We start from the raw sequence: 16,317 nt of genomic DNA, 5'->3' as shown, positions 1-16,317 counted from the left end.
CTGAATAAGGAGCTGTTGTAATGCCGCACTTCACAGTAATAAGTTGATAACACTTAACGGGTTGATTTATATTATCTCTCCACAAGATCAATTGGAATTTTCTCTTTTTGCTTTACATTTATGTGGCTGTATATTTTCTCGATGTCCGCTATGAACACAAAGTTACGAAGTCGAAAACGCAACAGAACGGTAAAGACATCATCTTGGAGGAACGGTCCAGTGTGTAGAACTTTCATGGATGTCGTCATTTTGTTGTAGTGCTGTCTGGTCTCAAAATGCAATGATGCGGCGAAAAATAATGGGAGGTAGAAATCTGCTAGAGATCATGACAGAGCACCACGGGTTGGGGCATATGGAAGAATGCCCCAACCCGTGGTGCTCTGTCATGAAATCAGTGTACTGTTGCTTCAGCGACTCGTCCCGAACAACTTAGGATCTTTCGCGAATGGCATTTTGACCATAAATCGTCCATCCTATTCTCTTACAGTATTAGCAAAGAAATGCTCTTCACATCCTTTTTCCTGTTATGTAAGGCTGGAACCTGATTCCACTTCATTTAGTTTCCAGAATTCCTCCACCTTCTTCTAAACTTCTTCATAATCTTGACTACAAATGCCGCAGCTATATGTGGCGGCATCAGGCTTCGCTACTCGACCGGAGATAATCCAACCAAACACAGTATTCTGTAGGATCGACAATTTCTTTCCCAATCATATTTGACCCACAGAAAATTATGTTTCATGCGTCTAAATAATTTTCATTGGAGATTGCTTATTTGGTAATACATTGTTTGCTCGTTGCTGATTGCAGATCAGTTGAAAATACAAATCGCAAAAATTAACCCACTGCAAAGCAAAAGCTGTAACCTGCGGTGCCAACAGTGTCACAAGCTACCCAGATGACACCTTACTGTGGTCCCATCCACCTGCTACCAAATATAATAAAAGAGCGCGGGAAAAGAGATAGTTCCGAAGAAAGGAACCAAAAGGGGAAAAGCGTATGCCCTAATCGCAACCGTCACCAACCGAGGCGAAGCCTAGGGAAAACGAAAATGGTTGATGGGCCAAGATCATTCGCAAAAATGCCAACAATCGAAGGTACGAATTCGCCCAGAAGCAATCGTTATCTCTAGCAAGGACAATCTGTTATAAGTGGAGATACATAATAGAACTAGGCGGAAATGTCAGCAAAATCCGAAAGACCCAGAAAGGCAATTATGTTTGAGTTGAAAAAATCCAACTTGGGCAGAACTGATGGCTTTTATAACCGATGTTAAGAGAGGACGGGATAACCGGCATGCTGCCGGAAGAAAGGAAGGAATTTAAAAAATGAGGTTTATTCAAATAAACCTTACTCATTGCTCAGAATTTACTTGAGAGGCTATAATCAGATGAACTGCAGAACCCTTGAGGGTGACATATAGTTCATAGGCTCGACTGGTGGAGGGATATGGAGTCACGGTCGCCAAGCTATACAATATACCATGAGTCAGTCGTCCAAGGGTTTTGTATAGGCGAAATTAAGCGACGTGTAGTTATACAGCTGCTACGCTCCACCCAGTCTCACAATATCTGAATTAGACATGAGACATGTTAGACAATCCTGTTCAAGAGGCAACGAGATGAAATTCAAAGGTAGTTGCTGGTGATTTCAATGTGTAAGCGAAGAGTGTACCCACAGTGATCACCAGGCAATTATCTTCAAATTATGAATAGAGTCACACGGCAAGGAAGCGGGCTGGTTTACAAGAGCATTGGATGAGGAAATCTTAATGGAAGTATAGCTAGACAAGCCTACTAAGGCTGGCGGCCCCGAAATGCAGCTGTAAGGCAAGTATCTAGGAGATGCACATTCTCCACTAGGAGACCTAACTACTGGTGGAACCAGCCTCCGATGAGCCTGCCACCGAGCCAAGTGAACGGCTCAGAGGGTTGTAGGTAGCATCGATCAGGTGCAAAAAACGACTATAACGCAGCCCACAAAACCCTCAAGCTTGGCATTCAACAGAGCAAAAGGTTTTAAGGAGCTTTATTCAATTGCTAATAAGCACGTGAAGGTTCTGCGGGTTTAACATGAGTACCTGTTGTGTAGGCATAATCCCATGGTTCTCATCGTATACGGATTGATTTCTAGACCATAATCAAGGCCCCGCTATGACGGGCACAGTGATACTGGTTTATGATGAGTACAGACTCAACATTCATGCTAGTGGATGCGAGATCTACCTAACACTTCTGCCGCAAATAAAGGTACGGCGCCCGAATTGTACACCGCAATTCCACGCTTGAGCCCCCATAAATCTCTGCCGAGACATGGGCAAAACCACAATGAAACTCCCACAAAATAGCTAACCGCAAATAACCGGGCCACGAGCACATTCTCTAGGAATTCTCCTAGAACATATGAGTGGTAAGAGTCAGTTCACATGAGTCCCATGCAGACTCAGATCTAATCGCCCTCCTCAGCAGTAATCACAGAGAAACTGCGGCAGAATAGGTGACAGCAAAGCTCCATGCCTGGACGAAATTTCGAACAAAGCCCACAAGCTTGTCGGGAAATCTACACCAGACATGCCCACTGAGTTGTTGGAAGGGTACATATCCGAAGCGATATTTCAGTATGGAAGCGGCGAAAGTTGATAATGGTCGGCACACCCACAAGTGAGCCATCCTCTTATAAACCCATCTATCTTCTAGACACTATCGGTAAATTGTTAAAGCGAGTAATCAATAGTAAATTGCTCCCGCTTGTTGAAAGCCAAGGTCAGATCGGCAGTACTGGTTCCGTAAAGCCTGATTAACTATTGGCGCCATCAAATTGGTCGCTAGCTTAGCAGAGAAAGCGATTCGCGAAAGGTGGGGAGTGCGGGGGCTATAAAGTATAATTTCAAAGGTTGAAAAAATCATTAAGCTGAAGCTCTATACGGTATCCAGGTGTCAAAGTACCCTTCACACTGATATCTCCTCAAATTAATTCAATAACAGTATATTACCATGTTTGAAGGAAATTCAATCGAAACCCCTTATGTTTATCCTAGATTCATGCAAATATAATAATATGGGAGAGAGAGTATAAAACATAATATCCCCAAGTTTGGTCAAAATCATCCTATTACTCAGTTAGTTAGTTAGAGTAGCTCAAAATTTGTCTTATCCGAGTAAATTTACCGAAACGCTAACTACCAACATCACTATCGCACTCAAGTGGTGTCTGATATGCTAGATCCATATACATACATTAGGTACAAATGGAATTATACAAGAAATATACAAAATCTTTCATACTGGAAGCGTCGGGTTTATGGCTTTCGACTTGTTTCTAACTTCGATTTACTTTGAAAAAAAAAAATCTTTTTACCGATCAATTCCCTTAGCTCACAGAGAAAGCTGTCTCTCTCTAAATTTAACTGAGTCATAAGGTCATTCATCATCATCAACGGCGCAACAACCGGTATCCGATCTAGGCCTGCCTTAATAAGGAACTCCAGACATCCCGGTTTTGTGCAGAGGTCCACCAATTCGATATCCCTAAAAGCTGTCTGGCGTCCTGACCTACGCCACCGCTCCATTCCAGGCAGGGTCTGCCTCGTCTTCTTTTTCTACCATAGATATTTCCCTTATAGACTTTCCGGGCTGGATCATCCTCATCCATACAAATTAAGTGACCCGCCCACCGTCACCTACTGAGCCGGATTTTATCCACAATCGGGCGGTCATGGTATCGCTCAGAGATTTCATCGTTATCTAGGCTACAGAATCGTCCATCCACAGGGGGGGGAGCCAAAAATTCTTCGGAGGATTCTTCTCTCGAACGCGACCAAGAGTTTACAATTTTTCTTGCTAAGAACCCAAGTCTCCGAGGAATACATGAGAAATGACTCATTGTCTTGTACAGTAAGAGCTTTGACCCTATGCTGAGACGTTTCGAGCGAAACAGGTTTGGTAAGCTGAAATAGGCTCCTTTAGTTGCCGACCACGGTGCGCGGATTTAATCGTCGTAGCTGTTATCGCTTGTGATTTTCGACCCTATATAGAAAAAATTATCAACGGTCTCAAAGTTGTAGTCTCCTATCTTTATTCTTCTCATTTGACCAGTGTGGTGTGATGTTGTTGGTTGGTTGGTTTTCAGTGCTGACATTGCCACCATATATTTTGTCTTCCCTTCATTGATATGTAGCCCAAAATCTTGCTTCGCTTGCCGCCTGCTCGATCTGGAGGAAGGCAGTTTGTACGTCTCGGGTGGTTCTTCCCATGATGTCGATATCGTCAGCATAGGCCAGTAGTTGGGTGGATTTAAAGATGGTCGTACCCCTCGAATTTACCTCAGCATCAGGGATCACTTTCTCGAGGGCCAGGTTAAAAAGGACGCATGATAGGGCATTCCCTTGTCGTAGATCGTTGTTGATGTCGAATGGTCTTCAGAGTGATCCCGCTGCTTTTATCTATCCTCGCACATTGGTCAGGGTGAGCCTAGTCAGTCTTATCAAATTCGTCGGGATACCGAATTCTCTCATGGCCGTGTGCAGTTTTACCCTGGCTATGCTATCATGTCCGGATAGCTGAGTGGTTAGAGCGGAAGGCTGTCGTACGGAAGGTAGCGGTTCAAATCTCACTGGTGGCAGTGGAATTTGTATCGTGATTTGACGTCGGATACCAGTCGACTCAGCTGTGAATGAGTACCTGAGTCAAAATCAGGGTAATAATCTCGGGCGAGCACAATGCTGACCACATTGCCTCCTAGTGTACCGTTACGGTCTTGAATGAAGTGCTCTAACACACTTCAAGGCCCTGATCCAACATGGAACGATTATTATTATTATGCTATCATAGACGGCTTTAAAGTCATTGATTAGAAAGAAATGGAAGAGATATTTTGCAGTTTTAACTAAAATGTTTCTTTTATTGTAGATATACCTTGTCTGGGGAATAAATTATTCTCTTCTTCAATGTGTCTTATCACACTAAAAAAGGAGGTTTTGGTTTTCTAAAATGCGGTATGCTTGAAATAAAATAATATTTTAGCCAACAACGGAAAATAGTTTATGACCACCGTATATTCTTGTGGTTAACGTTTATGGATTTAAAGTTTGCCTATTCAACTGTGAAGGATAAATTGTTTACCCAAAATATAAATTCCGTTTCAAATCCCATTAAAAGGACAATCTACCTCTACGTTGCCTACATTAATGCATATGGAGGGTGATGTATATGAAAGCATACTCTAAATAATTAAATGGAAAAGTTTTAGTGTTTGGTTTTCTGATTATTTACTAAAATTAAAGTTTTAATTATTTTTAAATCTAAAATCTTTTTTTCGTTAATTTTAAATGCTCACAGCTTTCAATCATCATGGAACATATTTGTGTATCATGCGGATATGATTCGAATTTCATTGCACACGATAATACCAAAGTTAACCTAAAAGAAATAGGAATAAAGATCATATAAGAAAACAAAGAAAATAAATTTCGATTCATAAAAGTCTTTACTCGTTAATTTTTCGCCATTTTTTGGCAAAAAGATTGTTAATTCCATTCAAAACCAAAAATGATTCGTATCGTTTAAAAAGTGTTAACTGGTGATTTCTAAAATCTTTTTATGTATAATATAACATTTTTCTAACCTTAAAAAAAAGTAGCAAGGCTCTAGATGATTCCTGAAGGGCTGCTTCCATTTAGATTTAAAAAAAAGCAAAAACAACTCCATTCAAGCCTCTCACAGCTACCCAGCCTATGATAGCCTATGAAAGTCGCGAACCTAATCCGGGTGACTGACCCGCCACCGGAGTTAAAGTCTACCTTGTAGTCTGCAATAGGAAGTTACAGAACTGGTGACGATAATTTTTAAAGCTGGAATTCAGAATAAATAGAAATTTTCAGAGACACAGCCGTAGATGATGTTGTATTCGACATGGCCAAAAAATCACATGGGAATGTGATGAATAATGTCCTTGCAACCCTGTAAGGTTGCAAACTAAATCAATGTCAATTTCATCTGTTAAAGAGTTAATTTCATTTTTTCAAACATTAATCCCATTTATAAGAGCGTTAATTTAACGTGTTCAAGCATTAATTTTATTTGTAAGAGCATTAATTTGACACATCAAAGCGTTAATTTGACTTGCAAGTGGTATATATTCTACCTCACTTACTCGCGAAACGCGAGGAAAGCTTTATTGTCGGACGAATAAGATGTATAAGGGATAAAAAGTACAACTGATTTTCGATGGCAAACTTTTTCCATCAGAATTAACTGCCGAGATTTTGGACGGAGGAGACAGCTGAATGTTTCCGAACCAAAATATCAAAACTGTTCGACTGTGAGGAGGTTTATCTATCGACATATGCTGGGAGCGACATGCCAGGTTCACAACAGGCGATGATTTATTGCCTAAACCGTGCAACTGGGGGCAAATAAATCCCAAAATTTTATTATTACACAAAAAAAAGGTTCCCACAAACATACACTAGGAGTGTGTAAAGATAACTGCTAAGGGAAATTGTTACAAATCGGAGCGTAATCAGATATAATCATAAAATAAGTGGTTAGAGCGCTGGGATGTCGTCGCGGTTCAAATCTCACTGGTGGCAGAAGAATTTGTAATCGTGACTGGATGTCGGGTACCAGTCGACTCAGCTGCGAACATGTATCTGAGTCAAATCAGGGTAATAATCTCGCGCGAGCACAATACTAACCACATTGCCTCCTACCGTGTACTGTAGTGTACCGTCGCGGTCTGCAATGAAGAGCTCTAACACACTTCAAGGCCGTGATGCATTATGGATTGTTGCGCCAACGATTATTATTATTATTAATATTAGGAAGTAAAGCTGGAAGATGTTGACATCACATTGAATGATTATTTGCATTGAATTTCTTTCATACGAATTACCCTTACATCTTTTATGGTAATGACACCAAAAATCTTAAGCGACTACATCCAGATCAACATGTACCCCGGGGAAGAACATTAACCGAAACTGTCCTGCATCAATTGACAGACGTATTATGTACGTGACGCAACGAACGAGGCAGCCTTGTGTTGATTTCATGGTATTAAAGATGGTTACTTCAATAATTCCTATAAGGGGATACAGAACGTTCATATTTGTAATAGGGTTATTGATACGTTTACGTTTTCGTTGGATAAAGTACTGAAAAATTGACTAGTGGAAGGAATAGGGGACAAGACCATACCCATTCACGGTCAAAAAATTTGCTGGAGAAAGTGGAACAAATGAGAAGAATGGCTAAAATTGCTGGCAGTTGTACCTGAAAAACGGGGTAAATCCCGCAAGATGATACGGAAATTTGGAGAAAAGTAACATCTAATAAAAGATGAGATAGGGAGAAGATAACACTGACGACAATCATCCCTAAACCACAGAAGGGTGTAGCCGCATCCAGAACTGAGTCATTTAGGAAAAAATGTTATCTTTATCAAACGATCCCAGAAAGGAAATCTTATGTTGCAGCTCAAGAAATCCAAGGATTTAACCAAATCAAATTAGAAAGCATTTGGGAAAGGAGGCGGACAGAATGTAAAAACATTGATAAAATTACCACGAAGAGGAAATTTCCAAGGCCTTGAAGATGGAGGTAGACCTTATCCAAATGCAGGGACCAACCGTAAAAGGCTCTAGGGAAAGCTTACGGTAGTGCAGAGACTGCTATCATCGGCGTGATAACAGCGCGACACTTAAACTATTGACAGTAGAGAGAGTGAAAATAGATTACCTTGTGGATCCGTTCAGATAGAAAATAGCACTGAAGTGATGAACCAGTCTAAGTGAAGTCTCAAACAATACAGTAAATCTGATGAAAATGGTATCAACAATGGCTGGATCTACTATTCCGCACCATCCACGAGGAAGACATCAATGTCGCCTTTATTAGTCAACTATATCAGAATCACAGTTGTTGGACAACAGACCAAACCAAGCGTTTCATGAAGTGCTGGGTCAAGTAATTCACATATACGGCTGCGATGTTCTATCCAGCGTTACAACTGCCGACTATGAGCAAATGCTGGGAGTTAAGATATTGGATGTGATAGGATGTTTTCTGAACATCATAGCGGGGTGAATTTAACGGGTTCTTGTGTGGGGTAACCGAACAGCAGATGCCAGAGTAAACGTGTTGCTCGAAGCGCTGGAATCTCACATTCTATCGGAGGAAGAAACTTGGGGTCCGTAATAAAGCTGACATACACGAATGTCATGTTAGCCAAGAGAGTCGTTTAGCAGTAAGCAGTAAGGACAATACTGACAATGACCAGCAGGTAATCTGTAGGGAAATCAAGGGCGCAAAAGAGCCGGACAGGATGTCCCATGGACCAATCGGATGAACGGCGAAGGCTTTTCTGGAGAATATGTTTTCCGTGAATCTCGTGAACGGTATGTAAGTGAATAGTACGGCTATAAAAAAAGTCGCTCAGATTACCAACAGAACCTACTATGGTTAGAGGAAGACGATTTCCCACTAAGTTATCTAACTACTGAAACAAATAAAACAAACTGCGCGCTTTGGGAGAAAGTAGCTTTAACAGAGATTACATAATCACAGTGGTGGTGCGATAAAATTTACACAGAATGTGCTAAATAATGGAATGCTCGTACTTCCCGTTTCAAAAGAAGCTCCGATTATCGGCTTCGCGGATGACTTCTCTTCAGTTGTTATAGTGAAGCATAGAGATGATATAGTGGTTTACGTGACGGAGATATTGAGTGTGTTTGGTCTTAGTTGGAAAGGACTAGGCGGACCCTGTTCGGCCTTGATAACAGGGTAGAAAGAAAAATACTTTAAAACTAGACGGTAAGGGGGGTCGTAGGACTCAGCGGAACTGGGAAGAAATTCATAGTCAAGAGAATCAAAAAGGAAGAAAATGGTAAACATACTAGGCAAGCATACCAGAATGGGAGCAATTTGAAAAACTTCTAAAGATAATCGATGGCCCGACAACCCAGTTGGATCAGGGCCTTAAAGCGTGTTGGAGCACTTCATTCTGGACTGTGAGGCTACACTACGGCATACTGTAAGCAAAGTGATCAGCATTGCATTCGTGATTATTACACTGATTTGACTCAGACACTCATTCGAAGCTGAGTCGGCTGGTATCAGACATTCAGTGAGATTTGAATCGTGACCTTCCGATATGACAGCGAAGCGCTCTAATCACTGAGCCATCCAGAAAATAAAACACATCTAGACACTTACAAAAAACTCTCACGATTCGGTAAACCTACCCAAGAAATAGCAAAACTGTCGGATATCAGGCAATGATTCTCCGAGAAGAGCACTGTGACTTTTATACACATTTGGAGCAAGGTCCAATTTTTATACATAGCAGTAGGTCTATCTAGGGTTGATCCATCCCAACATTTTCGTTGGTTAGGTACACTATAGTTAGGAATGGGTTCAATCGATTTTCAGGAGGTCGTAAATATCCTCTTGAATAATAACGGTAATGACTGTAGCTTAGCGCTCCATTTAGATAATGTCGCTCCTTACTGTATACTTCTTTCATAAATACCCTCAGAATTAAGTATTAATAATTGAGAGTGGTTTGATTTCATTTTCTTCAACTTGCCTTTTGTTTTTTAGAGCGGATACGATTGTACGAGTAGATATACGGATGTTACAATCTGGACCAAAGTTCCAAATCCAGCTCTACTCACACCGGAAAAGATGAACAGCTTTTGCGCGCAAAGTATGTACCAGTAACAATTCATCATCAACCGCGCAACAACCGGTATCCGGTCTAGGCCTGCCTTAATAAGGAACTCCAGGCATCCCGGTTTTGCGCCGAGGTCCACCAATTCGAAATCCCTAAAAGCTGTCTGGCGTCCTGACCTACGCCATCGCTCCATCTTAGGCAGGGTCTGCTTGCCTTCTTTTTCTACCATAGATATTGCCCTTACAGACTTTCCGGGCTGAATCATCCTCATCCATACGCAACTTGTTGAGCCGGATTTTATCCACAACCGAACGGTCATGGTATCGCTCATAAATTTCGTCGTTATGTAGGCTACAGAATCGTCCATCCTCTTGTAGGGGCCAAAAATTCTTCGGAGAATTCTTCTCTCGAACGCGGCCAAGAGTTTCCCTGCTAAGAACCCAAGTCTCCGAGGAATACATGAGGACTGGCAATATCATTGTCTTGTACAGCTAGAGCTTTGACCCTATGGTGAGACGTTTCGAGCGGAACAGTTTTTGTATGCTGAAATAGGTTCTGTTGACTGACAACAACCGTGCGCGGATTTCATCATCGTAGCTGTTATCGGTTGTAATTTTCGACCCTAAATAGGAGAAATTAGCAACTGTCTCAAAGTTGCATTCTCCTATCCTTATTCTTCCCGTTTGACCAGTGCGGTTCGATGTTGTTGATTGGTTGGTTTTCGTTGCTGACTTTGCCACCATATATTTTGGTTTGCCTTCAGTGATGTGGAGCCCAAGATCTCGCGCCGCCTGCTTGATCTGGATGAAGGCAGTTTGTATGTCTCGGGTAGCTCTTCCCATGAGGTCGATATCATCAGCATTGGCCAGTAGTTGGGTGGACTTAAAGAGGATCGTACCTCTTGCGTTTACCTCAGCATCACGGATCAGTTTCTCGAGGGCCAGGTTAAAGAGGACGCATGATAGAGCATCCCCTTGTCGTAGACCGTAACAGTAACAGTTGTGAGTGTTAATTATAAGCTATGAATTAGTGACGCGACCTCTGTGAATACACATGTGAAACAGCCGCAACATGGATATTGAAGACGATCTACTAGCACACGAATCACATCCAACTCCCCATACAGCATCGATGTACCGCAACTAGAAAAAACTCATTAAAAATACGTTACAAAATTTTTAGGAAAACCCCTAATCCCATGGAACGTTGTAATTACGATCTCCACATGCGGTATAATACCGGACCCAACTATTGTATCGTGAACATCAACGCGTTTTATTAGATTGAACCTAGATATTAACTCCTCAAAATTGATGGACTGTTCGACAGCTGGAAAAAACACTCTACAACTCTCTAATTTATTTCAAGGAAATGAAGAATAAGGGGTTCTACACTGGCCTTATATAGAAAATAGAAATTTGTCTTTTTGAGAGTAATGAACCTGGTCTTTTTGGAATGCTGACGTTTGTCTACTTCAATGGTAGCAATAAACTTTAAATAAAAACGTAGCGGGAATACATAGTAGTTGTCTAGATCTATTTCTATCTCTGTTTTTACCGACATAGCCAAATGAAAAAAAATTGATACTGGTCAAGGTTCAAAGAGGCATTTACAATGAACTATAATGAAGAGAGTAAGAAATTTTCAAAACTTCCGTAATTTTGTTGAACGAACCACAGAAGTATCCTGACTGCACAGGGTACTGGTAAGGACAGGGCAACATAAAATATGGGTAAATGCACCTATTTCTCTCCTTCGGAGTCCTATCTAATAGTAGTCTTTTATATCGCTAGGCTAGCCAGTCCAGGAAGGTAGACAGGATCTTTGATACCTCTGTTGAACTTAGGCATTGGCAGCGCTACCCTTTCACTATTCGTCGGTTTATAGCATACGTTTTACTATGCCCTCGTCGTTGAGAAAAATGAGCTCTCAAGGTTAGTTTCTGTCATTTCAAACACACGAAACTGTTAAGCCGTTAAATTTGGGGCCAGAAAAGAGCATTTTATAATGCCCACACAGGAAATGTAGAGTCGGAGGACACTCTAAATGCGATCCTCATAATATCCGCTTCTATTCTACTTTACCTAATATATACCTGAATTTCTGTAAGATAGTCATGGGAAACTGGAATCGCCGCTGTTTAATTCAAAGCAGGTATAAAACCGGCTCAGCTGGCACACCACATTTTCAAACTGTTATATAGTAATACATGGAGGAACCCTTCGTATATAGCGTCCAAATGTGTTAAATTCTATTTTCCAAAATAGAACTATTTAAGCAAAAAATGTGACAGTGATAACTGAGTAGACAAATTTTGTAGTTACTAGCGCATCAAGCAATATTTTTCAAATGAGATCACTCGTATGTCCAGATTAGGCATAACGATCGAACTGTAAATTAAGTCTAAATGAAAGGAAAAGAAAAAGGAACAGCAACTTTAAAAGGTTATTCCAGAACACACTAAAATGACATACTCAAAAGACTAAGATTGTGAACATAGCTAAATTCATCATCAATTAAAAGGGATCCTGGAGATGAAACATCGGCAAATGATCTTCATAAACACCTGAAGAGCGTTCTCTTTAATAAGGCCACATGAAAGTCCTGGGGGTTTAACGTGAGTACCTGCCGTGTAGACAGAACAGAGATTTTGGGACCACAATCAGAGCCCCGCCATGCAAGCACAGCGGTCCTGGTTTATACTGAGTGCAGACTCAGCATTCATACCAGTGGATGCGAGGCCTATCTAACACCTCTGCCGCTCGAGCTCCGAGGAGCTCTGCCCGTGATATAGGCATAACCACAACTACCATGAAACTCCCACTAGGGGGCCAACCGCAAATAACCGGGCCGAGAACACATCCTCCAGGACTTCTCCTGGAGCATATGCTCTCAGAGGGCGGTCCCGGTTCCCATGATACCAGATAACCTCCGGTGAGGCTTCGTGGTCGAAGCCACTTCAGATGAGTCCCTTGCAGACTCGGGTCTGATCGCCCTCCTCGAGTACGTGGGGACGGAAATAATAGGGCAACAAACATACAGTCGCAAAAATAGTCGGCCGGTGGGCCGGTTCAACGAAGAATGTATGCTTGTAATCTTGCGGCAGAATGCTGTATACTGGCCAACGCTGCATTCTCAAAAAACGCGCGGAGACGTATCCTGAACTTCGTTGAGTGGAGAAACAACTTCAAAGACAGGGAAAAGAAGTCTGGGAGAATCAACAAGTCTGTGAAATCGAGAAGTATAGGGAGCAAAAGCACCAGGAGCGGAAATTTTACTAATAAAGCAGGATAAAAACTTCACGACAGACTAACAAATAAGTAGTGATAGACTGCAATGTAAATTTCCCATGTATTACTGAATAGTGTGATAAGAAAAAGTCTCTCTTTTCAGAATTTGATCATCTACAAAAACCAACTCCTCTATTTACGCTCTAAATGAAAACACCCCTTCTTGTAAAAATCATCCCAACAAAAGTGCCTTATTCAGAACGTTGATTTCACCAGTACATGGAAAAATCTACAAAAACCAAAATTTTCAGAAAAATGAATCAAGACTGTCCGTTTTATATCAAAAGAATTCTAGCATCACCAAAAAATTTCCTTCTAATTACTTTGACATATACAATAACGTCTTATCATGATATAACCATAGATAATGATTTGGTATGCTCATTTCATGAAATGTAACTTTTTTAGCATTCTTAAAGAAGCAATCGGGCCGCCATATACTATGCAACCAATCGACATCAAGTATTCGATACTCTTCACTCATATTTTCAGGAAGACGTAATCTTGGGTCTCGCCAACTTTGAGCTAGAAATATGTCCGTTACGTATGTCTGTGGAAGAGAAAAGAAAGTTTCTTGTTATCTCTTAGAAGTAAATGGAAAACTACGAAATACAATTTATGCAATGATTGATTTACTGTTTTAAAAAATTCGGGATGTATCTGGATTGATTAGCGGTTAGAGCATAAAGTTGTTGCAAAGGAAAGTCACCATTTAAACCTTGCTGGTGGTACGGGGAATTGTATTGCACTAACCATCTGACAATGGAATGCTGTTCATATTGCCTCCTAGTTTACCGTCTGAGTCTTAAATGTTTATGATGGAAGAAATTTCAATGGTGGATATCGCCACTTGTTTAAGGAAAATTTGCCCATGGAATGGGCTGCCTATCTTTTAGAGTTAAAGCGTTTTCCGTGAATAGTGTGAAAATGCTTAACTTTCCCAAAAAAAATCACGATTTCCCACTCCCCCAATCATTTAATCCCAGATTCGATACTATTTTCCGAAAATACATAAAATTTTCAATAAATTTCGAAGTGACGGTGACCTGCAATGATGAAAAAAAAGTGTTCATTTATAAGAAATGTTACAGTCTAGTGGTCAAAGGGTAGTATAGGTCCCAGGGCGAAACGTGGATTGGTACCCACGATGGAGCATAAAACCTGGGAAATGCCTGCCGAAACAACACCAACAGCTCTACTACCAAACTCTATCTTCACCTCCACGTGGTAACCGCTGGGAGCTCTTTCTTAACGAAAAGCTGCAGACGGAGAAAAATGAAGGCGAGTCTCCCGCGAGTAAAAACGGGACAAATTGTACCAACTGGTCCTCCAGGTTGGGGATTGGGTAGGGCTGACAACCCTACACGGAAAACAACTTGTTACGAAGCCACAACAGAAGCCTCGGACTGGACGGATTACACAACGACAACGGAATAACGATTTGCGCAGTTTCTCATGGAACGTGCGCTCCCTGTACAGAGATGAAGCTGATGAGCAACTAGTCGATACCCTGTCCCAATATAGGGCTGATATAACAGCGTTACAAGAGATGCGATGGACAGGGACCGATTTCCTGGAGAAGAGCCACTACACCATATATTATAGCGGTCATCCAGTAAACCATGTGCTCGGAGTAGGTTTCTTAGTCAGCCAAAAAATGAAACCTGCTGTTATCGGCTTTGAAAACATAAGCGAACGGCTATGCAATCTGCGCTTGCGAGGCAAGTTTAGAAATATAAGCCTCATTAACGTTCACGCCCCTACAGAGGAGACTGCAGAGTCGGAGAAGGATACCTTCTACGAGGCAGTAGAACGAACCCTCGAAACCTGTCCTAGACATGATATCAAAATCATCCTTCGGGATTTTAACCGCCAAGTAGGGAAGGAGCCCGTAATCATAGCTTACACCAATAGCTTACACCAAAATAGAAATCATAACGGACTGCGGATTATTCAATTAGCAGTGTCCCTCGAAATGGTTGTTGGAAGTAATTGGTTTGCGCGGAAAGCGGTCCGCAAACATACATGGGCCTCTCCAGACGGGACTACTTTCAACCAAATTGACCACGTGTTGATCGAACGCCGCCACCTCTCAGCCTTGATGAATGTCAGAACATATAGGGGGGGGGGGGGCAATATAGACTCGGATCACTATCTCGTTGGCATACTTGGCCCCAGCCGCAAAAAAAGTCCGAACGGCTGGTTTGACGATGAATGTAAGCTGGCAACGGAACGGAAAAATGCTGCATACCGAGTAATGTTGCATTCTCAAAGAACGCGGGCACGCGCAGAGACTTATCACGAACTCCGTCGAGCGGAGAAGCGACTTCACAGACGGAAAAAAGAAGCCTGGCAGAACCAATCAGTCTGTGAACTAGAAAAGTGTAGGGTGCAACCGCACCAAGTGCAGAAGTTTTGCCAACAAGTCAGCAGGATGAAGCCTTACACATCTCAATGCTCATCCTGCCGAGACAAAAGGGGAAATCTTATTTCCGACAGAATGGGTATATTGGAGCGATGTGTTGAGTACGTTGATGAACTACTGAACAGCCAGAACATCGGCGAGTTGGACGTTCCGCCAACTGAAGACGACGGACAAATACTGCCACCACCAAGTATAGGAGAAACAGCCCGTCCAATTCATCGGCTTAAAAATCATAAGTCGCCAGAAGCCGATCACACCAAGTGGTTCATCAACTTGTGCTCAAGGTGTGGGACAGCGAATCAAGGCCTGACGACTGGCAAAGAGGCATTATCTGTCTCAGACATAAAAAGGGAGATATCACACAGTGCAGCAATTAAAGAGGGTATCACGTTGCTGGGTACCATCTATAAGATATTCCCCGCTATCCTGCCAGGCCGGATAGCCCTATACGCCCAGAACATCATTGACCCATACCAAAGAGGCTTCACTCCAGGCAAATCAGAAACAGATTTTCTCTCTCCGGGAAGCGATGGAAAAACTGTTGGAATATGGACATCAATCGCACCATCTTTTCATCGACTTTAAGGCCGCCTATGATAGCATTACCAGGGTAAAACTGTACACGGTCATGAGAGAATTCGATTTTTGACTGACCAATGTGCCAGGGCAGATAAAGGCAGCAGGATCACTCTCAAGACCATTCGACAACAACAACGGTCTAAGTAAAGGGGATGCCCTATCATGCGTCTCCTTCAACCTGGCCCTGGAGAAAGTGATTCGCGATGCAGACGTAAATGCGAGATGCACGATCCTCTTCAAGTCCACCCAGCTGCTGGGCTGCGCTGACAGTATTGACATCATGGAAAGAGCGATGCGAGACGTACCGTCTGCCTTCATCAAGATCGACGGTGCGAGATCTTGGGCTGC

General features: G+C 42.0%; 1 protein-coding gene across 1 annotated transcript in view; it reads right to left on the bottom strand.

Moving 5' to 3' along the window:
• The window catches only part of LOC119660776 (glycine receptor subunit alpha-4), a 139,926-nt gene that overhangs the window by 48,130 nt on the left and 75,479 nt on the right, over positions 1-16,317 (bottom strand). Inside the window, exons 3-4 of the mRNA XM_038069552.1 lie at positions 13,289-13,515; positions 5,335-5,417 (exon numbers count right to left, since the gene is read on the bottom strand). Coding sequence (XP_037925480.1) covers positions 5,335-5,417; positions 13,289-13,515 — 310 coding nt within the window. The remainder of the gene's footprint in view (positions 1-5,334; positions 5,418-13,288; positions 13,516-16,317) is intronic.

Source organism: Hermetia illucens, chromosome 7 (genome assembly GCF_905115235.1).
Source record: "Hermetia illucens chromosome 7, iHerIll2.2.curated.20191125, whole genome shotgun sequence".
In the NCBI taxonomy this organism is placed as follows: Eukaryota; Metazoa; Arthropoda; class Insecta; order Diptera; family Stratiomyidae; genus Hermetia; species Hermetia illucens.
Note: the sequence above shows the minus strand (reverse complement) of the source record. Positions and strands in the feature narration are given on the sequence as shown.